General features: G+C 43.7%; 1 protein-coding gene across 1 annotated transcript in view; it reads right to left on the bottom strand.

The window, feature by feature from the left end:
- Window positions 1-817: 817 nt before the first annotated feature.
- Window positions 818-21,969, bottom strand: part of LOC141102963 (protein SHQ1 homolog) — a gene marked incomplete at its 5' end in the record, with an annotated part of 135,807 nt that continues 114,655 nt past the window's right edge. Inside the window, 1 exon segment of the mRNA XM_073592030.1 lies at window positions 818-1,685. Coding sequence (XP_073448131.1) covers window positions 1,094-1,685 — 592 coding nt within the window.

Genomic DNA, 21,969 nt, shown 5'->3' with positions numbered 1-21,969 from the left:
AGGGTTCCTTCCCATGCACTAATGAGCCCCTCTGATGGGCTTGTAGAGAGATCTCACTGCTCCAAGTCTGTAAGAAAATCCCTGGCTGCCGTTGAAATCTGGGTGCCAAACACTCTATGAACTCAACAAGAAAGTAGCAAGATGCACATCAATTATGTTAGACCGTGTCCAAATTTATTACATTTAGACATAGCACACTTAAGCCCGGTCTAGGACCGTTCCTCTCTAATGTGCGAGAGGCAAGGTCCTAGGCGGGGCAACAGTGGGTTTAATAAAGCTGGATGTGACTGGACATCATCGGCGTGCAACTTCCTGCTTTCCTATTGAATTCATAGAGTGTTGGGCTCCCTTTGGTCAGAACCTGGAGTTCTAGAGGACGAGGGATTTTAATACAGGCTTTTAGCAGTCAGATCTCTCTGCAAGCCAATCAGAGGGTCCATCCCGTGTGAAATGACCCAGTTCGCAGCTCACTGAATTTTAAGTTAGAGATAAATTTGAAGGATGTCCAAGCTCATCTCTAGTTGTTAACACAAGATGCATTTCAGAACTGGCCCAAGAATCACAAGTGATGCTCAAAGCGTGCGGCATTAACTGCTTTTGGCGAGCCAGCCAAAACAATCCACCTTGGTCTGCTGTACCCTCCACACAACCCAACTGTAGTCTGGTACTGATGAAATTCCAGTATCAGTAAACAGGCTTCTATTATCTGTGGATCAATTTAAACTTCTAAACATGCTGACATAAATCACACAGTGATAGATAACCCCGAGAGACAAAACAGCGACGGGTAATTAAAAACACATTTCGCCAATGAATATCAAGAACGCAAGCTTCTTTAGTAACGAAAAATTCCCTGAAGACCACATCAGTAAACAAAATAGCAGTTATTTACACTCTGATGTGTGACGGTTCACACTCTGCCAGGCTTTTAAAGTTGTTCGGCTTCACTTAGGAGATGGATTGAATGCCCAGGAACACATCTCATACATTAATAAGGTATCCACCATACATGACTATCATTTATTCCTAATGAAAACCCATCCAGAGCTCTTGTTGTGGGTCACACCATCTTTAATGAGAACGATGGGAAGGATTAGTCAATAGGTAATGGAGCATCGCTGTCTTCGGAATGCTGTATTATAAGGAGAGGATTCTTGCAAGGGGTCACCTCTAAGAAATTGCTGACGGGTCCCTCTGGCTTGGTGCCTCCTGGATGTCGACTGGCACTGTCTGCCCCCTTCACAACTAGAGAGCTGTCAGCGGCATCATGCCCATGGGGGACCTCTGGGGCGTTAACTGCCACATGGGCTGTCATGTCTTGTACAAGAACAGTTGCGAGGGTCGGGGAAGGATCTGCATTTGCAGCTGTGGAAGGTTGGCTGGGTGTTATCTCCACAGCCTGTATGAGCGCCGTCTCATGCAAGTCTTGTGTTTCTGATTCCTCTGAGCTGCTGCCGCTCTCGTCCTCATCAGACGAAGTGTATTCAGATGAGGAACTGCTGGAAGTTTCAGACGTAATGAGGGCTGCGGGCTGCCTGGGAACGCCGCCTGCAGTCTCCAGCAATTTCTCTTCCTCTTGTACCAGACTGGCAGCTTCCTCTAACTCTTCCAGCTCGAAGCCCAGGTCTGCTTTGGAGAGGCTGGCAGCCTGCAGCAAGTCTGCAAGACCTGCCAATTTCTTGGACCTAATCGAAGAATGGGAAGGAAGAAAAAAAAACTATTAGTGCCAATGGGTAGGCAGATAAAAAATACACACATTTAAGCAAGTTATTTATTGCATTTAAAAAAAAAAATCTTTAATGCATATTGAAAGAGAACTTTCATCTGTCTTTATATTAGCTTCTTGTACATACCTGCACAGGATCATTCCTACACTGCACAGCACACAGGGAGCTAAACGACAGGAGGGCTGAGAGCATCAGTGTGCTGAACTCCTTCAGTATCCAATTACAGCCTATGGGGACCCTTGACCAAGCTTTATTGCTTCAAGTGTAGTACAGAAAAGTGAGGTCATGGGCATTCCAGTGAGATCCTGAGGAAGCGGAGGGTCCCAAATCTCTCGAGAAGAGGCACATGACCTCCTCAGAGGAGGTTTGGAGCTGTTTTACAGCCATTGACTTTAACGGGTGAGTTTGACATGTGGTGCCTCCTGTCAAACTCAAAATTCCAAATTAAAGTGACCACACCATGAAGCAAAGCTCTGGGCCAAATGAAAATAGGCCCAAGCAGCCACCGTACAGTGCCTTAAAATTGTCCACATTTTGTCATGTTACATCCAAAAAATGTAAATTTATTTTATTGGGATTTTATGTGATAGACCAACACAAAGTGGCCAGAGGCCAGATTTGTGGAGTGCATGACTAAATTGTCCTGTGGACAGATTCTCCCACCTGAGCTGTGGATCTCTGCAGCTCCTCCAGAATTACCATGGGCCTCTTGGATGCTTCTCTGATGAATGATCTCCTTGCCCGGCCAGTCAGTTTAGGTGGACGGCCATGTCTTGGTAGGTTTGCAGTTGTGCCATACTCTTTACATTTTCAGATGATGGATTGAACAGTGCTCTGTGATATGTTCAAAGCTGTGGGATATTTTTTTTTATAACCTAACCCTGCTTTAAACTTCTCCACAACTTTATCCCTGACCTGTCTGGTGTGTTCCTTGGCCTTGGCCTTCGTGATGCTGTTTCTTCAGTAAGGTTCTCTATCAAACCTGTGAGGGCTTCACAGAAACAGCTGTCTTTATACTGAGATTAAATTATACACAGGTGGACTTTATTTACTAATTAGGTGACTTCTGAAGGCAATTGGTTCCACAAGATTTTAGTTAGGGGTATCAGAGTAAAGGGGGTTGAATACAAATCCACGCCACACCTTTCAGATATTTATTTGTAACACATTTTGAAAACCATTTATCATTTCCTTCCACTTCATAATTATGTGCTACTTTGTGTTGGTCTATCACATAAAATCCCAATAAAACACATTTACATTTTTGGTTGGTTGTAACATGACAAAATGTGGAAAATTTCAAGGAGTATGAATACTTTTTCAAGGCACTGTATATTTTTTAGGTGGGTGGTCAGGTTTGGGGGGGGGGGGGGGGGGATTATGGATCAACCAGCTGTTTTTACCTCCCCTGGCAACCTGTGTGTATTTATCCTTACCTAGGCACTGCAGGCAAAAGCCAGAGTGTAAGATTAACATTTTTACAGGAGGGGTTCTTAATCAGGGGTCTCCAAATTTTTCGGTTTGAGTTTTATAGATCAATGAAAAATAAATGAATAAATATGTTTTACTTGGATGTTTTTTGGAATCTGCATAATAGGATTCAGAACAAAAAAGAGAGAAAAGAACTTCAGTAAACACAAAGCAAAGTCTCCCAATATATCAGAGACCCCCTTACATCAAGGTCCCCATCAAAGCCCCACTTAGGAGTTTGAGATTACATCAGGGTCCCCTTTACATCAGAGTCCCTTCTTATATGAGGGTCCCCATAAGAGTCCCCCTTTACATGAGGGTCCCCCATTAAAGCCCCTCCTTACATCATATCATGGTTCCCATCAGTGTCCCCATCAGAGCTCATTTTAGGAGGCCACCATCACATTACAATTCCTTATCAGTGGTTCAACATTACCTTGCTTAGGCCCCTTTCCCACTTGGGGGCGTCGGCGGTAAAACGGCGCTATTTTAGCGCCGCTTTTACCGTCGTTTTAGCTGCAGTATTCGACTGCTAGTGGGGGCAGTTTTAACCCCCCGCTAGCAGCCGAAAAAGGGTTAAAACCACCCGCAAAGCGCTGCTACAGCGGCAGTATAGCCGCGCTGCCCCATTCATTTCAATGGGCAGGAGCGGTGAATACACTGCTCCAAAGATGCTGTTTGCAGGAGGTTTTTTTTCTCTCCTGCCAGCGCACCTCTCCAGTGTGAAAGACAGCAGCGGCAGTTTCAGGTCGGTTTGCAGGTGCTATTTTTTAAGCGCAATAGCGCCTGCAAATCGCCCCAGTGTGAAAGGGGGCCTTACAGAATGGCTGTAGTCAGTGTATCTGGGAGACAGAGCAAGTATGAATGGAGGATGTTCTGTCCTCCTGCTGAAGCAAGCTCATCAGTTGCTGGTGGTCCTAGCAACCAATTGGCCTGCAGAAGGACAGTGCAGCGGGTGGGAACTTAACCTTGGCTGAGAGCCAGAAGCAATCCTTTGGCGGACCATTAATGGCCTGTGGGTCCGTAATTTGGAGATCCATGGTTTAAAGCAGGGGTCTCCAAACTTTCTTAACAAAAGGGCCACTTTATTGTCCTTCATATGTTACGGGGCCAGACTGTGGCCAGTGGGAGTAGAAAATGCCCCGATGTCAGTGGCAGTAAACATTGACCCATCGTTGATATTAGGGGCTAGGAATAGTGCTCCATCATTGGTATCAGTGGGAGGAATAGTGCCCCATCATTGCTTGTCAGTGGAATGGTGCCCTATCGTTGGTATTAGTGGGAAGAGTAGTGCCCTATCATTGGTGTCAGTGGGAGGAATAGTGCCAAGTCATTGGTGTCAGATGGAAGAATAGTGTCCCTTCGTTGGTGTCAGCAGCAGGGACTATGCCCCACTGTTGCTGACAGTGGAGGAATAATGCCCCAAGGGGCCAGAAAAAGCAGGCAAAGGGCCCACTACTGGGCCCTGGGCCGCAGTTTGGAGACTTCTGGTTTAAAGGATAAGTGGGCCTTGCAATTAGATGCATGCTCCACATTAGACATCATTGCAAAAATAATTGTATCTTAACAAATAAAGGTAAATCGTGGCTTAACGGATATATTTTCACTGCATAGGTACAAAAAAAAAAAAAAAGACAATTATAAACTGCGCTAAAACAAAATCCTAAAAATAAAGTGAGATGGTAGTATAACCTAACATCAGGCAAATATATTTGAAAATATTAAAAAATAATGATATAAAAGTCCAACTCTTCAAAATGGTAGGATGTTCAATTTGAATGTGAGTAATAATCCAAATGAGCTATGATTGCTCTTACCAGAAGTATTAGTAATATGAGCGGATGGCAAAAACCCTGCCAGGGCCTTTAGAGTGGTGGACCAGTCAAGCAGCGTCCGTCTTCAAATTAAAAACCCCTCAATGGATGCAGGAGAAAGAAGAACAAACAAAGAAAACTGCCAAACACCCTGGTGTGCACATAACAACACCCAAAAAAAGGAGGGGAGGGAAGTGAAAAAACCCCACCACCGTGGCTGTAGAATGTGCTTACCGACTCACGGTGATAAGCAGGCCTTTATATGAGTTGGAAGCGGATCAAAAGTAGGTAAGGAACAATTGTAAGTGGAACGCAGACCATATGGATTAAGAAAAAAGGAAGAGAACATGTGTAGCTGGAACACTGATACAAACTACTATGACTTACAACATTGTGATCGCATCCAAATTAAAGCCTAAGTGCAAAAAATAGGAGTCAGCAAAAGGGACAAACTTACAGTCAGTAGGATGTGTCCCCATATGCTGATGCCCCCTCTGTACATGTTCCCACCCACATCACGTTATGTTCCAGTGCAGCTGGGGTTAATACAACTAAGGGACTGTCACAGGCTCTCCTCAAGAAATCCCGACTATGCCCACCCTTTCCACACAGATCCACCATTCTACAGCTTTTATGAATGAAACACCTTCTATGAATGGAGGGGGGGAGGAGTTATCAACCATCTGTATGTCCTCCATTCATAGACCATGGCAGATAGAGGCATTAGCACATTCTGACTGTCTGTAAGTTATGTCCCTTGTACTGATTTTTCAGTTTTTTAGTTCGACTGCACTTAGACTTTAAAGTCCAACTCTAGGCAAATAAAAAACAAACCCTTGCCAACTGGGCTACACCCCACCCACAATCCCATTGGTGGACTGTTCCATCGGCATCCTCACGTCCAGTGCAGGGCTATGGGTCATTCTTTGGTCTTAATGACATCAGGACCTAGACAGGTGAAGCATGGGGGGGGGGGGGGGGGGTGCAGACCCTGAAAGGACTGGGGGAGGGGTGGCGAATTCAGGAAGCAGATCCGTCCCTGAAAAAAAAAAAATTTAAAACGTCAGCAGCTACAAACACTGTAGCTACTGACTTTAAATAAGTACTTACCTGTCCTGGGTGCCCGCAATGTCGGCCGCACCGAGGCCGACCCGTCCCCTCGGCTCTCGGCACCGCCATCCTAGGTAAGGGAAACAGACAGTGGAGCCTTGTGGCTTCACTGCCAGTTCTCCTACTGCGCATGCGTGAGCGTCCCGGCGCTTTGTGAATGGGACGCAATGTGTTGTGGGACACACACAGTTCCCATAACACACACCGCGCCCCATTCCCCAGGAGAAAAACGCGGGGAGCAGAAGACTGAAGATCACCGCGGTGTAGGAAGAGGCAGATTAGGAAGACTGCCTAGCAACAGCCATTTCACGTAAGTAAAAAAAAACTTTTTTTTTTCTTTTCCTCCATTTTTTTTAGGTATTTTTTTTTTTTTTTTTTTTAGGTGCAATTTTTTTTTCAGGGTGGACCTCCACTTTAAATTTTTCCCCTAGGAATAAATTAGCAATTAATTAATCCATGCACTGCGGGGGCACAAGCCTCACTGCAAGGGATCTTTTTTTTTTTTTTTAAATTTGCCCCGGAATTGCGCTTTATGTTTTACAATCAAGTCCTGAAGTCTAGGGGCTGTGGGGGTGACTTATTTGTTGAACTCTGCAAAATTGAGGAATTAGCCCCCAGAGTTATGATACAAGACCATGACCTGCATGTCTGGACGTAGGGCTACACTCACTTGGTATCTCTCCTCCTATAGGAGTATTATAGGATCCTATAATGTGATATAATGTACACCTGTTATTTTCTGTAACTACATTGTCAGCAATTCAAATCCCTGCACCTCTTGTTCATTTCTCTTTTGTACGGTGAAAAAAATAACAAAAAAAACTGCCAAATTATCAAAGTGAAACCCACACCAAAAAATGAATGGGTGCAGCTCCAGGATTCTGTCTGTCCGGGTCCGGGTCCGGTCCGGTCACTCACCACTGAAAAATGCTAGGGAAAGCGCTGGTCTTGGCCCAGTAAATGCAAGCATAAGCCCCGTGGGCAGGGTGAAAGTGCATCAGAGGCGTTGGCCTGGACAGAGTCCTGGGCGGAGTCTGTTTTTACTACAGAAATCGCCTGGGGTTCTGCTGGGATGTGCAACACCTAGGACCTTTCCTTATGCCAAATATCAATGGCACCAATTCCTTAACAATTCTCTGTTGAAAGCAGTTAAAGTATATGCAAACCATGACAATGAACTTCCAATAATTCACTTTTGCCCTGTTGAATATACCATTAAAAATGTTTTTGTTATATCTGTTGATAAATGCCCCCCCCCAAAAAAATCTGTGGATCATCTACATTGTTCTCAGCTATCTTTGGCTTTGTTAGGTCTCGGTTACACACCTATGCGTTTGTTAATGCTTTTTGCAGAGAAACGCACTACAGTCCATTTAACATGGCTTCCTATGGGACACATTCACATCTATGCTTTGTTCAGCTGCTGTGATTTTGGAAAAGGGGCAGGGACTTTTTTAAAAGCAAAACAGTGCGTTTTTGGTTCAATAGACTTCAATGGAACTGCAGAAAAGCATGTAGTGAATTTCTGCCATGATTTTACTGCGATTCACATTTTTTTAGGCCTCATTCACACAGGATGTTTAAAAAAAGCCAGCGCTGCTACCAAGAAAAAGCAACATTAAAAACGCGCTGTTAGCCGTGTTTTTGAATAGTGTTCATGGGCGTTTTTCCGCGTTCGCGTTTTTGGCAGTAAAAACACTCCTCATTATGTAAAAACGCATAAAACCGCCAAACACGGCTAAATGCTTGTTATGCCTCGTACCACACGGTCGGACTTTCCGCCGTAAAATAGTGTGATCGGAGCTTGTTGTCGGAAATTCCAACCGTGCGTAGACTCCATCGGACAGTTTCCATCGAAATTTCCGTCGCACAAAATTTGAGATCTGGTTCTCAAATTTTCCGACAACAAAATCCGTTCGCTTAAATTCCGATCGTGTGTAGACAATTCCGATGTACAAAGTGCCACGCAATGCTCGGAATCAAGCAGAAGAGCTGCACTGGCTATTGAACTTCATTTTTCTCGGCTCGTCCTACGTGTTGTACGTCACCACGGTCTCAACGTTTTGAATTTCCAACCAACTTTGTAATGACCGTGTCTGTGCAAGACAAGTTTGAGCCAACATCCCTCGGAAAAAAATTCATGGATTTTGTTATCGGAATGTCCCGATCAACGTCCGATCGTGTGTACGGTACATTAGTGTTTTTTTTTGGGTTTTTTTTTTTAGCCTTTTGCGTTTTTATAGCTCAACAGCCTCTGCTCCTGGAAGCGAAGGCTCTGAAAGTTTATGTGTGCATGGACACATAGACTAACATGGAGGGGCGTTCAGAGGCAGTGCAAAAAAAAAAAAAACAAAAAACGTAAAAAAAAAACGTAAGACGCCCCAAGAGCAGCTGTAAAAAATGTCCTGTGTGCATGAGGCGTTAAAGCGGAGCGCCACCTTAAAAAAAAATTATCAAAAGGCCAGCAGCTACAAATACTGCAGCTGCTGACGTTTAATAAATGGACACTTACCTGTCCCAGGGTCCAGCGATGTCGGCAGCCGAAGCCGATCGATCGCTCGTCTCTCAGCTGCTCCCGCCGCCATCCTTGGTCAGGGAATCAGGAAGTGAAGCGTTGCGGCTTCACTGCCCAGTTCCCTATTGCGCATGCGCGAGTCGCGCTGCGCGTCTTCACTGGTCCCTGTTGTGTTCTGGGAACTGTGTGTTTCCCAGAACACAACGGAGGGGGCGGGCGGTTATCTATGCCCGGAAGTGGGTGCAGATACCTGTATTAGACAGGTATCTGCACAACCCCTGAAAGGTGCCAATTGTGGCATCAGAGGAGGGGAGGAATCCGATGAGCGGAAGTTCCACTTTAGGGTGGAACTCCGCTTTAATCCACCCAACAACAAACTGGCCACAAAAAAAAAAGATAAAAAAAAAGCATAGAAAATGCAAATAAAAAAATGCGTGAAAAATGTGTGCAGAAACAGATCAAAAGCAAAGTGCATAGGTGTGCACCAAGCCTTACGAAGAAGAGGAGACAGGGCAAGATGTATGTAGTCAAAATCAGGAAAACTGCCTAGGGTGACAGCACTGCTCCTCCATAGATACAGTGCAGTAAGTGAGCGTTGTCACTCTAGGTCACTTGGAGAAAATAGAGGAAAAAATTAAATTTAATGCAGCGACCGCATCTAAGGACTGGCAAGCTGCAATATATTAGATTTTTGTTCTTGGGTTTGGATTCAGATGTTATTATTGTGTACAATCTCAGAGAGTGCTGGGCAGTGCAATGGAGCAGACATCTGTGTACAATCTGCTACATCACATCTATTGGAAGAACACACCATTCCCAGGAAATTCATTGCTCTTTGAATAGTGACTGTTTACATTTACATTGTTACATCTTGCCTAGTCAAGTCTTCATTGGGTGGATGTACAAGCTGTACCATTGATGGCCAGCCATAGAGAACAGGCTCATTTGTTATTCTCTTGAATCTGTTCATTCTGTTCTTGTGATTAACCTGTTTAAAGCTATAAAATTGTCAGTCAACAGAGCAGCCGCACAGATTTATTACTGGTGTGTGAGAGATAACATTGTGATTAGTGAAGTGTTTTGCTGTTTAGTCTAACCATATAGAAGTGATACTTCTCTGTAAGACTACCTGCCCTCCAACAGCCCTGAGTCACTTTAATCTGTCTATATTCTGCCTTCCTCCTTTCCCCCTCTTAAATAACATTTTAACCACTTACGGACCACCGCACGCCAATATACGTCCTAAATTTGAAGAGGAATATCGTTGTTATGGCAGCAGCTAACTGCCATAACCCTGGTATCCGCTTCTTCTGCCGGTGGTCCGCTTTCCGATAAGAGTGGTCTCTGCGGTGGATTCAGCGCAAGATCACTTTTATCGGCGGTGGGAGAGGGCCACCCCACTCCCGCCGCACTTCGGTGCCCTCCACCGGTTACCGGAGCCGTCGGCAGCGGTGGAGGCGATCGGATGTTACCCCTTGCTGGGTATGGAGACGAGTGAGGGGAAGATGGCCCCCACCCGTCTCCATAACCTTGCAGGGCAGAAGGGATGTCAAAACGTCACTTCTGCCCATAGCTCTTAAAAGGGACATTTTTTTTTTTTTTAAATGACAAATTTTTTTTTATATTGCATTTTAGCATAAATATGAGATGTGAGGTCTTTTTTGACCCCAGATCTCATATTTAAGAGGTCCTGTTATGCTTTTTTTCTATTACAAGGGATGTTTACATTCCCTGTAACAGAAATAAAAGCGACACAATTAAAAAAAAAAAAAAAAAAAAAAAAAAAAAAAAAAAAGGTAAAATAAATAAGAATTTTTTTTCTTTAAAATGCGCCCTGTCCTGCCGAGCTCTCGTGCAGAAGCGAACGCATACGTGAGTAGCGCCCGCACATGAAAACGGTGTTCAAACCATGCATGTGAGGTATCGCCGCGATCGGTAGTGTGAGAGCAATAATTCCAGCCCTAGACCTCCTTTGTAACTCAAAACATGCAACCTGTAGAATTTTTTAAACGTCGCCTATGCAGATTTTTAAGGGTAAAAGTTTGTCGCCATTCTACGTGCGGGCACAATTTTGAAGCATGACATGTTGGGTATCAATTTACTCGGCGTAACATTATCTTTCACAATATAAAAAAAAAATTGGGCTAACTTTACTGTTGTCTTATTTTTTATTTCAAAAAGTGTATTTTTAAAAAAAAAAGTGCGCTTGTAAGACTGCTTGGCAAATACGGTGTGACAGAAAGTATTGCAACGACCGCCATTTTATTCTCTAGGGTGTTAGAAAAAAAATGTATAATGTTTGGGGGCTCTAAGTAATTTTCTAGAAAAAAAAAACTATTTTTAACTTGTAAACAACACATCTCAAAAAGTGGCTCGGTCCTTAAGTGGTTTAAATAAAACCTTTCAGTTTTCATTCTGATGAACAGAAAAGGGGTACTGCCAAACCCCCTCCTTGGAGAGAGCGCAGCTCCTCTGGTTCCCCAGCAGTGCTTCCACCATGGCGGAGAAAACTGATGGCATGGTGGAAGCAGCTGTTTCCTGTTAAGAGGTGGAGCTACGCTCTCTTCAAGGTGCTGCCCTGAAAGGTGAACGGAGAAAAAAATAAATGAATAATATTAATTAAAAAGGAGATAAAAGCTAACGGAAAAGCTAAAAAAGCTGAAATACCTAGCAACAAATGATGCAACAGATCACAGTTTTCTCTATTGGCTAATAAAAAAAAACGGCAAAGGTCAAAAACGTGCGCAAGTCATGCATAAAAGCGCACCAAGATCGAGCATAAAAACACGCGGAAAAACGCTTAAAGACGCTACGCTCAGGTGTTAATGCGGCCTGAGTTTGTCTTAATTAAATAAAAATATTGTGAAAGAAAACATGCCGGCAGCCTGCTTTGTGCTCCTACCAATGCTAGCAGTGGGTTGGCTCTTGGGAGGAGTTATGCAAATATCAAAATGCCTTAATACAGGGATATGCAATTAGCGGACCTCCAGCTGTTGCAAAACTACAAGTCCCATCATGCTTCTGCCCAATAGAAACATACTGCTTCCAAAGTCCGACCTAGAGGGTTTCTTTTTTTCTTTTCCACTGAATTCTATGGATGTGGCACATGAGTGATTTACTTTAAATTATTGTGCACTGAGATGCGTTGCATTTACATGCGTTTTGGCAGTGCAGAAAAATGCATCATGCTGTACTATTTTTCACTGCACTACAATGATGTAAACTATGCCTATAGCAGTGATCGAGAACCTTGGCACCCCAGATGTTTTGGAACTACATTTCCCATGATGATCACCTACATTGCATGAGCATCATGGGAAATGTAGTTCCAAAACATCTGGGGTGCCAAGGTTTGCCATCACTGGCCTATAGAATAACCTGGATTTTGATGTCCATGCAGGTTGAATGCAGTCATTAATGCATCCCACTGCATCTAGTGTGAATGCTCCCTTAATGCTTTGGGTGTATTGGTGGTTGGGACATAGGATGAGCATCTGTTTTCTTGCAACCACTCAGCCAAGAAAGTGACCCAGTAAAATGGTCTTGTGAGCAGCAAATATATTTCTTCTTTGAAGTGTGTTATTGCAGCCTGTGTCCTGATGGGAAGTGAAGGGAAATCACCCCGCTGGGGACACGGCTCACAAATGAAATCTGGCAAAGGTACCAGTGTACTACAGCAATGCTGGGTAATATAGACGCATCATTTGCAGCTTTCGTACTTTTCACACTGATCTACACAGCCAGCTCACTTCTGAGTCCCGCGTTCTGCTCTGTGCCTTGTCCTGGCCTCCCGGCACGCGGATACTTTATATTCTAAGCGTCGTGTTCTGCCTGAGATGAACACAAGGATCTGTTAGCAGTTATAAGCAGCTGGATAGATCACAAGTGGCCCTTTCCAGGGGGAGACTGAGAATAACAAAGTTTAATCCCGGTTTCCTCTCATTCCATTCCTGTGACATTACCGGACTGGAAATAGAAGAAAGACAAGCAACCAGCAGAAGATTAAGCAGCTCCAACCCTGACCTAAAATGAACATGTGAACAAGGGGTTTGGGCGGCCTTTGGCACCAGAGACACTACAAGTCCCAGGGTTCTAAAAGAAAAAAATAATAATTTTGCTGATATACATTATATTATATATACATTATATTGACACTGTCTTTACACGTACATGAACTTTAATGGCACCCCAGTCTTAGTCTGTAGGGTTCAATATTGAGTTGGTCCACCCTTTGCAGCTATAACAGCTTCAACTCTTCTGGGAAGGCTGTCCACAAGGTTTAGGAGTGTGTCTATGGGAATGTTTGACCATTCTTCCAGAAGCGCATATGTGAGGTCAGGCACTGATGTTGGAGAAGAAGACCTGGTCTGCAGTCTCTGCTCTAATTCATCCCAAAGGTGTTCTATCTGGTTGAGGTTAGGACTCTGTGCAGGCCAGTCAAGTTCCTCCACCCCAAACTCACTCATCCATGTTTTTACAGACCTTGCTTTGTGCACTGGTTTGCAGTCATGTTGGAACAGGAAGGGGCCATCCCCAAACTGTTCCCACAAAGTTAGGAGCATGAAATTGTCCAAAATGTCTTGGTATGCTGCCACCTTAAAAGATTCCTTTACTGGAACTAAACGGCCAAGCCCAACCCCTGAAAAACAACCCCACACCATAATCTCCCCTCCACCAAATGATTTGGACCTGTCCAGGCCTTCTTGTCCAACATCAGTGCCTGACCTCACAAATGCGCTTTTGGAAGAATGGTCAAACTTTCTCAAAGACACACTCCTAAACCTTGTGGACAGCCTTCCCAGAAGAGTTGAAGCTGTTATAGCTGCAAAGGGTGGGCAAACTCAATATTGAACCCTACGGACCAAGACTGAGATGCCATTAAAGTTCATGTGCGTTTAAAGGCAGGCGTCCCAATACTTTTGGCAATATAGTTTATACAGATCAGCAGCAGGATTTTCACCGGTGCCTAGGCTTAAGTAGTGCCACCAATGAAGCAAAGTGTGGCACTTGGTGTGGGGTTGCCCAGGGGCCGAAGTGTCCATAACTGAACACTCCGTCCTCACTGGAGCTCAGTGCCATTTTCTTATATACAAAGGACAGGGTTACTAAGCTGGTTGCTAGAACACAGGAGGCTAGGCCGCACAGCATCATTGGTTGTTACAGTGCAGCATAACAGCCAATGATGCTGTGCAGCTCTGCTGTCTGCATCCAAGCAACCAATGACCCACCACCAAACACCTTCATTAGTTGCCAAGAAGCTGGCAGATGGGCCACGGCATCTTTGTTTGCTGTGCCAGTGTCCTTGCAACCACAGAGACAGCCATTAAATATAGGACAGCAAATGGAGGGGGTGGCATTTAACCTAAGGCACCTAAGATGGCAATTTACCTAAAGCACCTATTAACCTAGACCAGCCTTTCTCAGTCTTTTTCCTGCAGAGGAACCCTTGAAATAATTTTCAGATTTTGAGGAATCCTTACAAAAAAAAAAAAAAACACTTCACTGGGGACCAATGGGAAGAATGCTCCTGTTGTAATGATGGTCCCAATGCCACCCGTACAGACCGTTTTGGGTTCATGTACCTGGCTCTGCTAAGTGGCATTGGCCCTAGAACTATGCAGGCACCATCAGATGGGACGTCAATCAGCCATAGCTCAATAAAACCCTAGCAACCTCTAGAGGAACCCCGGTTGTGAATAGCAGACCTAGGCACACTCCTGCCTCGGCTCTTCATCCTTGCAGGCTCCATGTATATCCAAAGGCATATATAAAATTTGGAGTAAAAGGTGAGGGTGGTCATACACTGCTCAAATTATTGCCGATTCCTGCTGGTTCAACTAAAATGCAAGCAACGTGTGGGCCTGCTGAAACTGCTCTGCTCACCAAAAGTCAATTGTTCAACAGAATTTTGTCGAAGGAGCCTGTTGGAAAACATTCAGCCGAACATTGATTACACGGACGCAGCTGCTGTTTGGGTATTCAGACAGCCAGTGGTGCCAGCTGTCAGAATGCAATAGCCAGGCAGGAGGGATCTGTTTATCCACAGCCTCAGCCCGGAGCGCTCTGAATAGTGCCAGCTCTTCAGGAGTGATAGTCTTTGCCTGTGTACTGTGACCCCCAACTCCGATGGGAGTTGAATTACCTGCTTCTATGCTCTGATCAAGTCGCTCCTTTGTGAGTACAATGTATCTTTATTTTATTAATGAAGAGTGTTCTATCTGCTCTGTATAAATTTCACTGTTCCTACAATAATTATGTCTGGACTGTCGTCTTCCAGCAGAGCTGCAACTTGGTTGGTCAAAAGGTCATTACAATATCTGGCCATCCTCTAAATTAAGTGCGCTGTGATGTGGGCCCTCGAGATTTGCTACACACACTATATTGCCAAAAGTATTGTTACGCCTGCCATTACACGCACATGTACTTTAATGGCATCCCAGTCTTAGGCCCACCCTTTGCAACTATAACAGCTTCACCTCTCTTCTGGAAAGACTGTCCACAAGGTTTAGGAGTGTGTCTATGGGAATGTTTGACTATTCTTCCAGAAGAGCATTTGTGAGGTCAGGCACTGATGTTGGACGAGAAGGCCTGGCTCACAGTCTCCACTCTAATACATCCCCAAAGGTGTTCTATCGGGTTGAGGTCAGCACTCTGAAGTATAAAAGCAGTGTGAATGGTAAGCCTTTATGAAACTTTCAGTAAGCTTTTGCAATGCTTTTGGTAAGCTTTGAGCAGCTTTCTCTAAGCATTTAAACCACCCTTTAACTCCTGTTAGGAAATGTTATACACAGATCATAATGGGAGTGCTGATTATCACTTTAAACAAGCTGCTAGTGGGCTTCAGCAGGTATGAAACAAGCTTCAAGTAGTGCTGAAGCCTGCTAGCAGCTTGTTTAAAGTGGCAATCGGCATTCCCATTAGGACCTGTGTTCAACTGTCACGCTTACCCCCCAACGCTGGGGGTCAGGCACTATAGCTGGCTTCTGAGTTCTTCACCTATAGCAGCCCCCTTTCCCATAAGGCAAGCAGGCCTACCAGTACTCTGTTGCCCCCAGGACTTATACACAATTCTATAGTGCCTGGCCTCCACGAACTGAGCAAAGCAAACGGTTATGTGCAGTTGGCAGACAGGCAGAGTGGTTCAATGACAGTCCCTGGAGGCAGGCAAGGTTCAGAATAGTCGGGGTAAATCCATAGTCAAAAGGCAGGAAGAGTTCAGAGTAGTCAATATCCGATCCGTAGTCATAAATAGGAGAATCCAAACAGCAAGGCAGGACAGACAGACAGAGAGAGATTGCACATATTACACATGCTATCAAAAGCATGAGACTGCAGGCTTGGCTGGATTAAATCAGGTTTGGTCTCCACCCAGGGACTGGCCACATTATTCACCTTGCAGGTGGACAGGCAGAGAGAATGAGACCAGCAGCTGTCAAAAAACAGGAGCGTTTACATGCTCCTGCCATCAACATTTACAAACTGGAACCAAATGAAACTCTAAAAGCTTCAACAAAGCTTGCCGAAAGCTCCGCAAATACTTTGTCAAAGCTTGCTGTACACACTGCTCTTTTAAAAGCTGAAGCTCGTGTAAAACAGGCCTTGCGGTTACAGCGCTCTCATTGACCTTAATGGGCACGTTTGAAGGTGTCACCCATCAAACTCTGCAAGTCAGTCTGATGGCATTAGTAGAATTTAGCTTGGCAGTTGGGGGCGGTAAAACCATGGCTCAACTGCCCATTATCTCCACTGGCCACGCGTCTGAAAGAGCTCTTAACGTGGAGTTTCACTTTAATAACAAGACTAGGTATTTTTCACTAAAGGAACTAAATGGAAGATATTACCTCTGTCCAGAGTTCTTCCTTAGTCCCCCATGCACTGGTTTGTGTACAGCATTTTTCTGTGCCGCCGCCACCACTGAAAACACAACATTCTGCAACAAGCCAGTGCTTATAAATCTCCTAGAAAGGCCCAGTTTCATTTCCGCTGCACGGCTCCCCGCTAACCTTCGAGGCACGCTGCACCGCCATCACAGCAATCAGCCCATAATGTAATACACAAGTCCCCCGAGGAAAGGCTGAGGTGCTCATTCTCTCGGCTGAATGGCTTTTAAGAGCTTCATATTCCCTCTCCCGGGAGGATAATCATTTAACTTGTCACAAAACTTTGCCGTCTATCCTCTAATAGGATTTTATTTCCCGCTACAATCTCCTCGCCGCTTTAGGAGGCGGCAGCGTCTCGCGGCACACGAGGCCAGTTCCTCTGTGTCCGATCTGTAGAGGTCAACAAAGGTCCATGGCCAGAGGAGATCGTCAGTCACCCATTATGCCAATAAATCAAAGTGGCCATTAAAGTGTATCTAAAGTTAAGAACTCTTGAAAGCGGTAAAAAACCCAAAAGCAACCATTTATTTTATTGCAGCTTACAAATTCTTAGATGTGATGACTGCACTAGTTTTCTTTTTTAAGCTTTCTTTCTTCTATTTTCATTTAGTAATCCAGCCAGCAAGCCTGATGTTTTTTTAAAAGCTCTCCAGCAGAATCTATCAGTTTACATAGATGAGACATAGATGAGCTTACAATGATCAGTTTTTATTTATTCATGTAAAACCTTTATCCCAAAGGGGAAAAAATCTGTTTGCTGTAACTAATTATATATTGTGTGAGTCGGAGTTTGGCTTCAATTTGTTATTCTATCTAAATCTGCTAATACATTTAACTATACTACCCCCCGACAATGCTGCTGTGTCTCCAGTTCTCATTCCTCCAGAGTTGTGTCTGACACATACAGGGGATGTTACTGGCCAGATCACCTGGTGAAAACAGAGGGAAAAAAGTCAAAAGAAAAAAACAGATGCAGCCACCACACCTAATGATTGGTGAGCTGCAATATAATACATTTTTGGTTTTGAGTTTATAATATTATTATTATTAATACCATTTTAACCACTTGCTGACCGCACTATAGCAGAATGACGGCTACAGCACAGCTGGCCAGTTCTGGGAGGGCATCATATGACGTCCTCCCGTGAGCGTGATCGCGCCCGCTGTGGCTCACTCTGTGATCATTGTGTCCTCCGGACACAGATGATCACAGATCAGAGTAAAAAGCAAATCAGCGGTTTTTTTTACCACGTGATCAGCTGTGTCCAATCACAGCTGATCACAATGTAAACATAAGCTGGTTATCGGCTTTCCTTTCCTTACACTGATAGCGGAGAGGAAAGGAGAGCCAATAACTGGCTTGTGTAAAAGGGACATCCACTTCGATAATCAGGGCAGTGATTATCAGTGTCCTGATTATCACTGCAGTCCCAACAGTGCCCACCAGTACTGCCAATCAGTGTCGCCTATCAGTGCTGCCTATCAGTGCCCATCAGTCAGGGTGGATAAAAATCAATGATTTTAAAGAAGAAGAAAAAAAAAAAATCGGATTTTTTTTTAATTTAACCACTTGAGCCCCGGAAGAATTTACCCCCTTCCTGACCGGGCCATTTTTTGCGAAACCGCACTGCGCCGCTTTAACTGACAATTGTGCGGTCTAGCAACTCTGTACCAAAACAAAATTCACGTTCTTTTTTTCCCCACAAATAGAGCTTTCTTTTGGTGGTATTTGATCACCTCTGCGGTTTTAATTTTTTGCACTATAAACAAAAAAAGAGCGACAATTTTGAAAAAAAAAAAAAAAAAAAGCAATAATTTTGAAAAAAAAAGCAATATTTTTGACTTTTTGCTATAATAAATATCCCCAAAAATTATATATAAAAACGAATTTCATCAGTTTAGGCCAATATGTATTCTACATATTTTTGGTAAAAAAATAAAAAAAATCGCAATAAGCGTATATTTATTGGTTTGCGCAAAAGTTATAGCGTCTACAAAATAGAAGATAGATTTATAGCATTTTTATTATTTTTTTTTACCAGTAATGGCGGCAATCTGCAATTTTTATTGGGACTGCGACATTGCGGCGGACAGATCGGACACTTTTCACACTATTTTGGGACCATTGACATTTATACAGGGATCAGAGCTATAAATAGCCACTGATTACTGTATAAATGTCACTGGCAGGTAAGGGGTTAACACTAGGGGGCGATCAAGGGGTTAATTGTGTGTCCTAGGGAGCGATTCCAACTTTGGGGGGATGGGACTGCCTGGGGGAGGAGACTGATTGTTGTTCCTAAGCAGTAGATCGCTCTCCTCACCCCTGACAGAACAGTGATATGTCTGTTTACATTGACAGATCTCCGTTCTCTCTTTCCCAGGAGCAGACGCGGGTAGTCAATGGGCATCGCGGCCACGCGCACGGGCTCCTATGTCACGCGGCGGGCCTACAGCTATGGCGATTCGTACAGGAGTGCCATTCTGCCGCCGTCAATCAACGGCGGGCGGTCGGCAACTGGTTAAATCGCATTTTTTTTTTTTCAAATTCATTTTAATAAAATGCTTTGAGTAGAAATCTATCTAAAGATAGTTTTCTATTTAAGATATATTAATAATTTTGTTTATTCAGCATGAAATGGAGCGTAGTTATGTAGCATGAGGCTGTATATTCTGCAATATATACATTTTTGGTAAACTAATTCAATGAATCCAATCTCTGCAAGCTAAGATATCATGCACTGCATTGATGCATTCACACAATGGCACAGTAACCATGAGTTAAAACAAGGTTCAGGAATATTCCTTTATCCCATTGTTTTGCAAATCTATGTACACTACAAACTGTATGATGATCGGTTCTCATATCACTGTTTTACTAACTTGACAACTTATTATTCTAAATAGGAAACCTTCATTTTGTTTGCAAATATTAAAGATTTAAACTACCAGCAAGAACAAGTCCTTACATTTAAAGAGCACCTGTCATTTCAGATCATCATGGTAGCGCCTGTTAGCGGGCGTCCACTCACCTGCTGTCGCCACGTCCCTCACTTTGTTGTCTGACTGCCCCATCACCAGCCGTCCCATTAAAGTGAATGGGACTGTCGGTGAGTCAACAGCGGGTCAGAGGAGGAGCTGCTGTGGGACAGAGATGACAGTGGCTCTTTAAAAATTATGATTTAAATCAAGCCTTTTTACAAGTGATTTAAATCAAATCCACCCTGCCATCAGTGCCGCCTATCAGTGCCTTTCAGTGCCCATCAGTGCAGTCTCATTGACGCACATCAGTGAAGGAAAAAAATGACCCGTTTGAAAATTTTGGAAAAAAAAAATGTTTTTCATAGTTTCTTATAAAATTTTGCAATTTTTTTTTTTTTGTGTATTTAGCACAAAATTAAATACTACCAAAAGAAAGCTCCATTTGTGTGAAAAAAATTATAAAAAAAAACGTAATATGGACACAGTGTTGCACGACCGCGCAATAGTCATTCAAAGTGTGAGAGCGCTGAAAGCGGAAAATTGTCCTGAGCAGGAAGGGGGTAAAAGTGCCCGGTAGGCAAGTGGTTAATATCGCTTTAACGTGCACTGAAACCTAAAAAAAAAAATGTAATATATTACCAGTCTTTACAGCTGTGGGCAAAAGCTTTGAGAATGACACAAATATTAATTTTCACAAAGTCTGCTGCTTCAGTGTTTTTAGATCTTTTTGTCAGACGTTACTATGGTATACTGAAGTATAATTACAAGCATTTCATAAGTATCAAAGGCTTTTTATCGACAATTACATTAAGCTTATGCAAATAGTCAATATTTGCAGTGTTGACCATTCTTTTTCAAGACCTCTGCAATTCTCCCTGGCATGCTGTCACATCCTGATAGCAGCCCATTCTTGCATAATCAATGCTTGGAGTTTGCCAGAATTTGTGGGGTTTTTTTTTTTGTTCACCCGCCTCTTGAGGATTGACCACAAGTTCTCAATGGGATTAAGGCCTGAGGAGTTTCCTGGCCATGGACCAAAAAGTTTGATGTTTTGTTCCTCAAGCCACTTATTTATTACTTTTGCTATATGGCAAGGTGCTCCATCATGCTGGAAAAGCCATTGTTCCTCACCAAACTGTTCTTGGATGGTTGGGAGAAGTTGCTCTCGGAGGATGTTTTTGTACCATTCTTTATTCATGGCTGTGTTCTTAGGCAAAATTGTGAATGAGCCCACTCTCTTGGCTGAGAAGCAACCCCACCCATGAATGGTCTTCGGATGCTTTACTGTTGGCATGACACGGGACTTTTGGTAGCTCTCACCTTTTCTTCCAGATGCCCCAAACAATCGGAAAGGGGATTCATCAGAGAAAATGACTTTAACCCAGTCCTCAGCACTCCAATCCCTGTACCTTTTGCAGAATATCAGTCTGTCCCTGATGTTTTTCCTGGAGAGAAGTGACTTCTTTGCTGCCCTTCTTGACACCAGGCCATCCTCCAAAAGTCTCCTCAATGTGCGTGCGGATAGTACTCACACCTGCCTGCTGGCATTCCTAAGCAAGCTCTGCACTGGTGGTGCCCCGATCCCTCAGCTGAATCAACTGTAGGAAACGGTCCTGGCACTTGCTGGACATTCTTGGGTGCCCTGAAGCCTTCACAAATTCAGTGGAAATGTTTTTTAAGGGATTAAGTTCATTTTTATGGCAAAGAGGGACTTTGCAATTCATCTGATCACTCTTCATAATTGCAATCATAAAAATGGAGGCAGCAGACTTTGTGAAAAATATTATTTGTGTCATTCTCAAAACTTATGGCCACGGCTGTACATTTGGCGGCTACATTCGTTTTTCTCTTTTTATTTTAGGCTTTTTCCATATGTTTTACAGCACAGAAGGGGTCCCCAGCATACTTTTAAGCTAGCTAGCAGAAAAAAAACTGATCCATCTCAACACATGAGAAAATATATGTGCAAGCCACACCGCCATGTCAAGGCCCCTGTGATAAGTGTGGTCCCAAAGGTCTTGTTTACACATGTGGCAGTGATTGACGCCCCACTGAAAAGCAATGTGCAGTGGAACACTTTTCGGAAGGAAGCCGATAGGCAGCTGGGAGGCGATATGTCACCACCTAGACGCCCATTTTAACCCTTTAAATCTATAGCTACAATTTGCCTAAGTCGCAACTCACACATCGCTGATTGGCCCAGTGCTGTCACAAGATCTTCCATTCCCAAAAGTAGGAAGAATGAAGTTGTCAGGGGGAGTAAGCGAAAGGTAAGTACATGATGGTTGGGATGGGTGATGGGGAAGTATAAAGTCATGGGCAAAGCACTGATTTGTTTTATTCTTGCCTGTGCATCTGCATTATCATCTTTTTGTTATATTTTTGTTGCATTTTTCAAGCACTGCTATTGAAATCAATGGGGCCAAAAAAAGAAACTGTCACGCAACAAAATTGTACAGATGTGAACGTGG

Source organism: Aquarana catesbeiana, linkage group LG07 (genome assembly GCF_042186555.1).
Source record: "Aquarana catesbeiana isolate 2022-GZ linkage group LG07, ASM4218655v1, whole genome shotgun sequence".
In the NCBI taxonomy this organism is placed as follows: Eukaryota; Metazoa; Chordata; class Amphibia; order Anura; family Ranidae; genus Aquarana; species Aquarana catesbeiana.
This window is presented reverse-complemented; position numbering and strand designations above follow the sequence as displayed.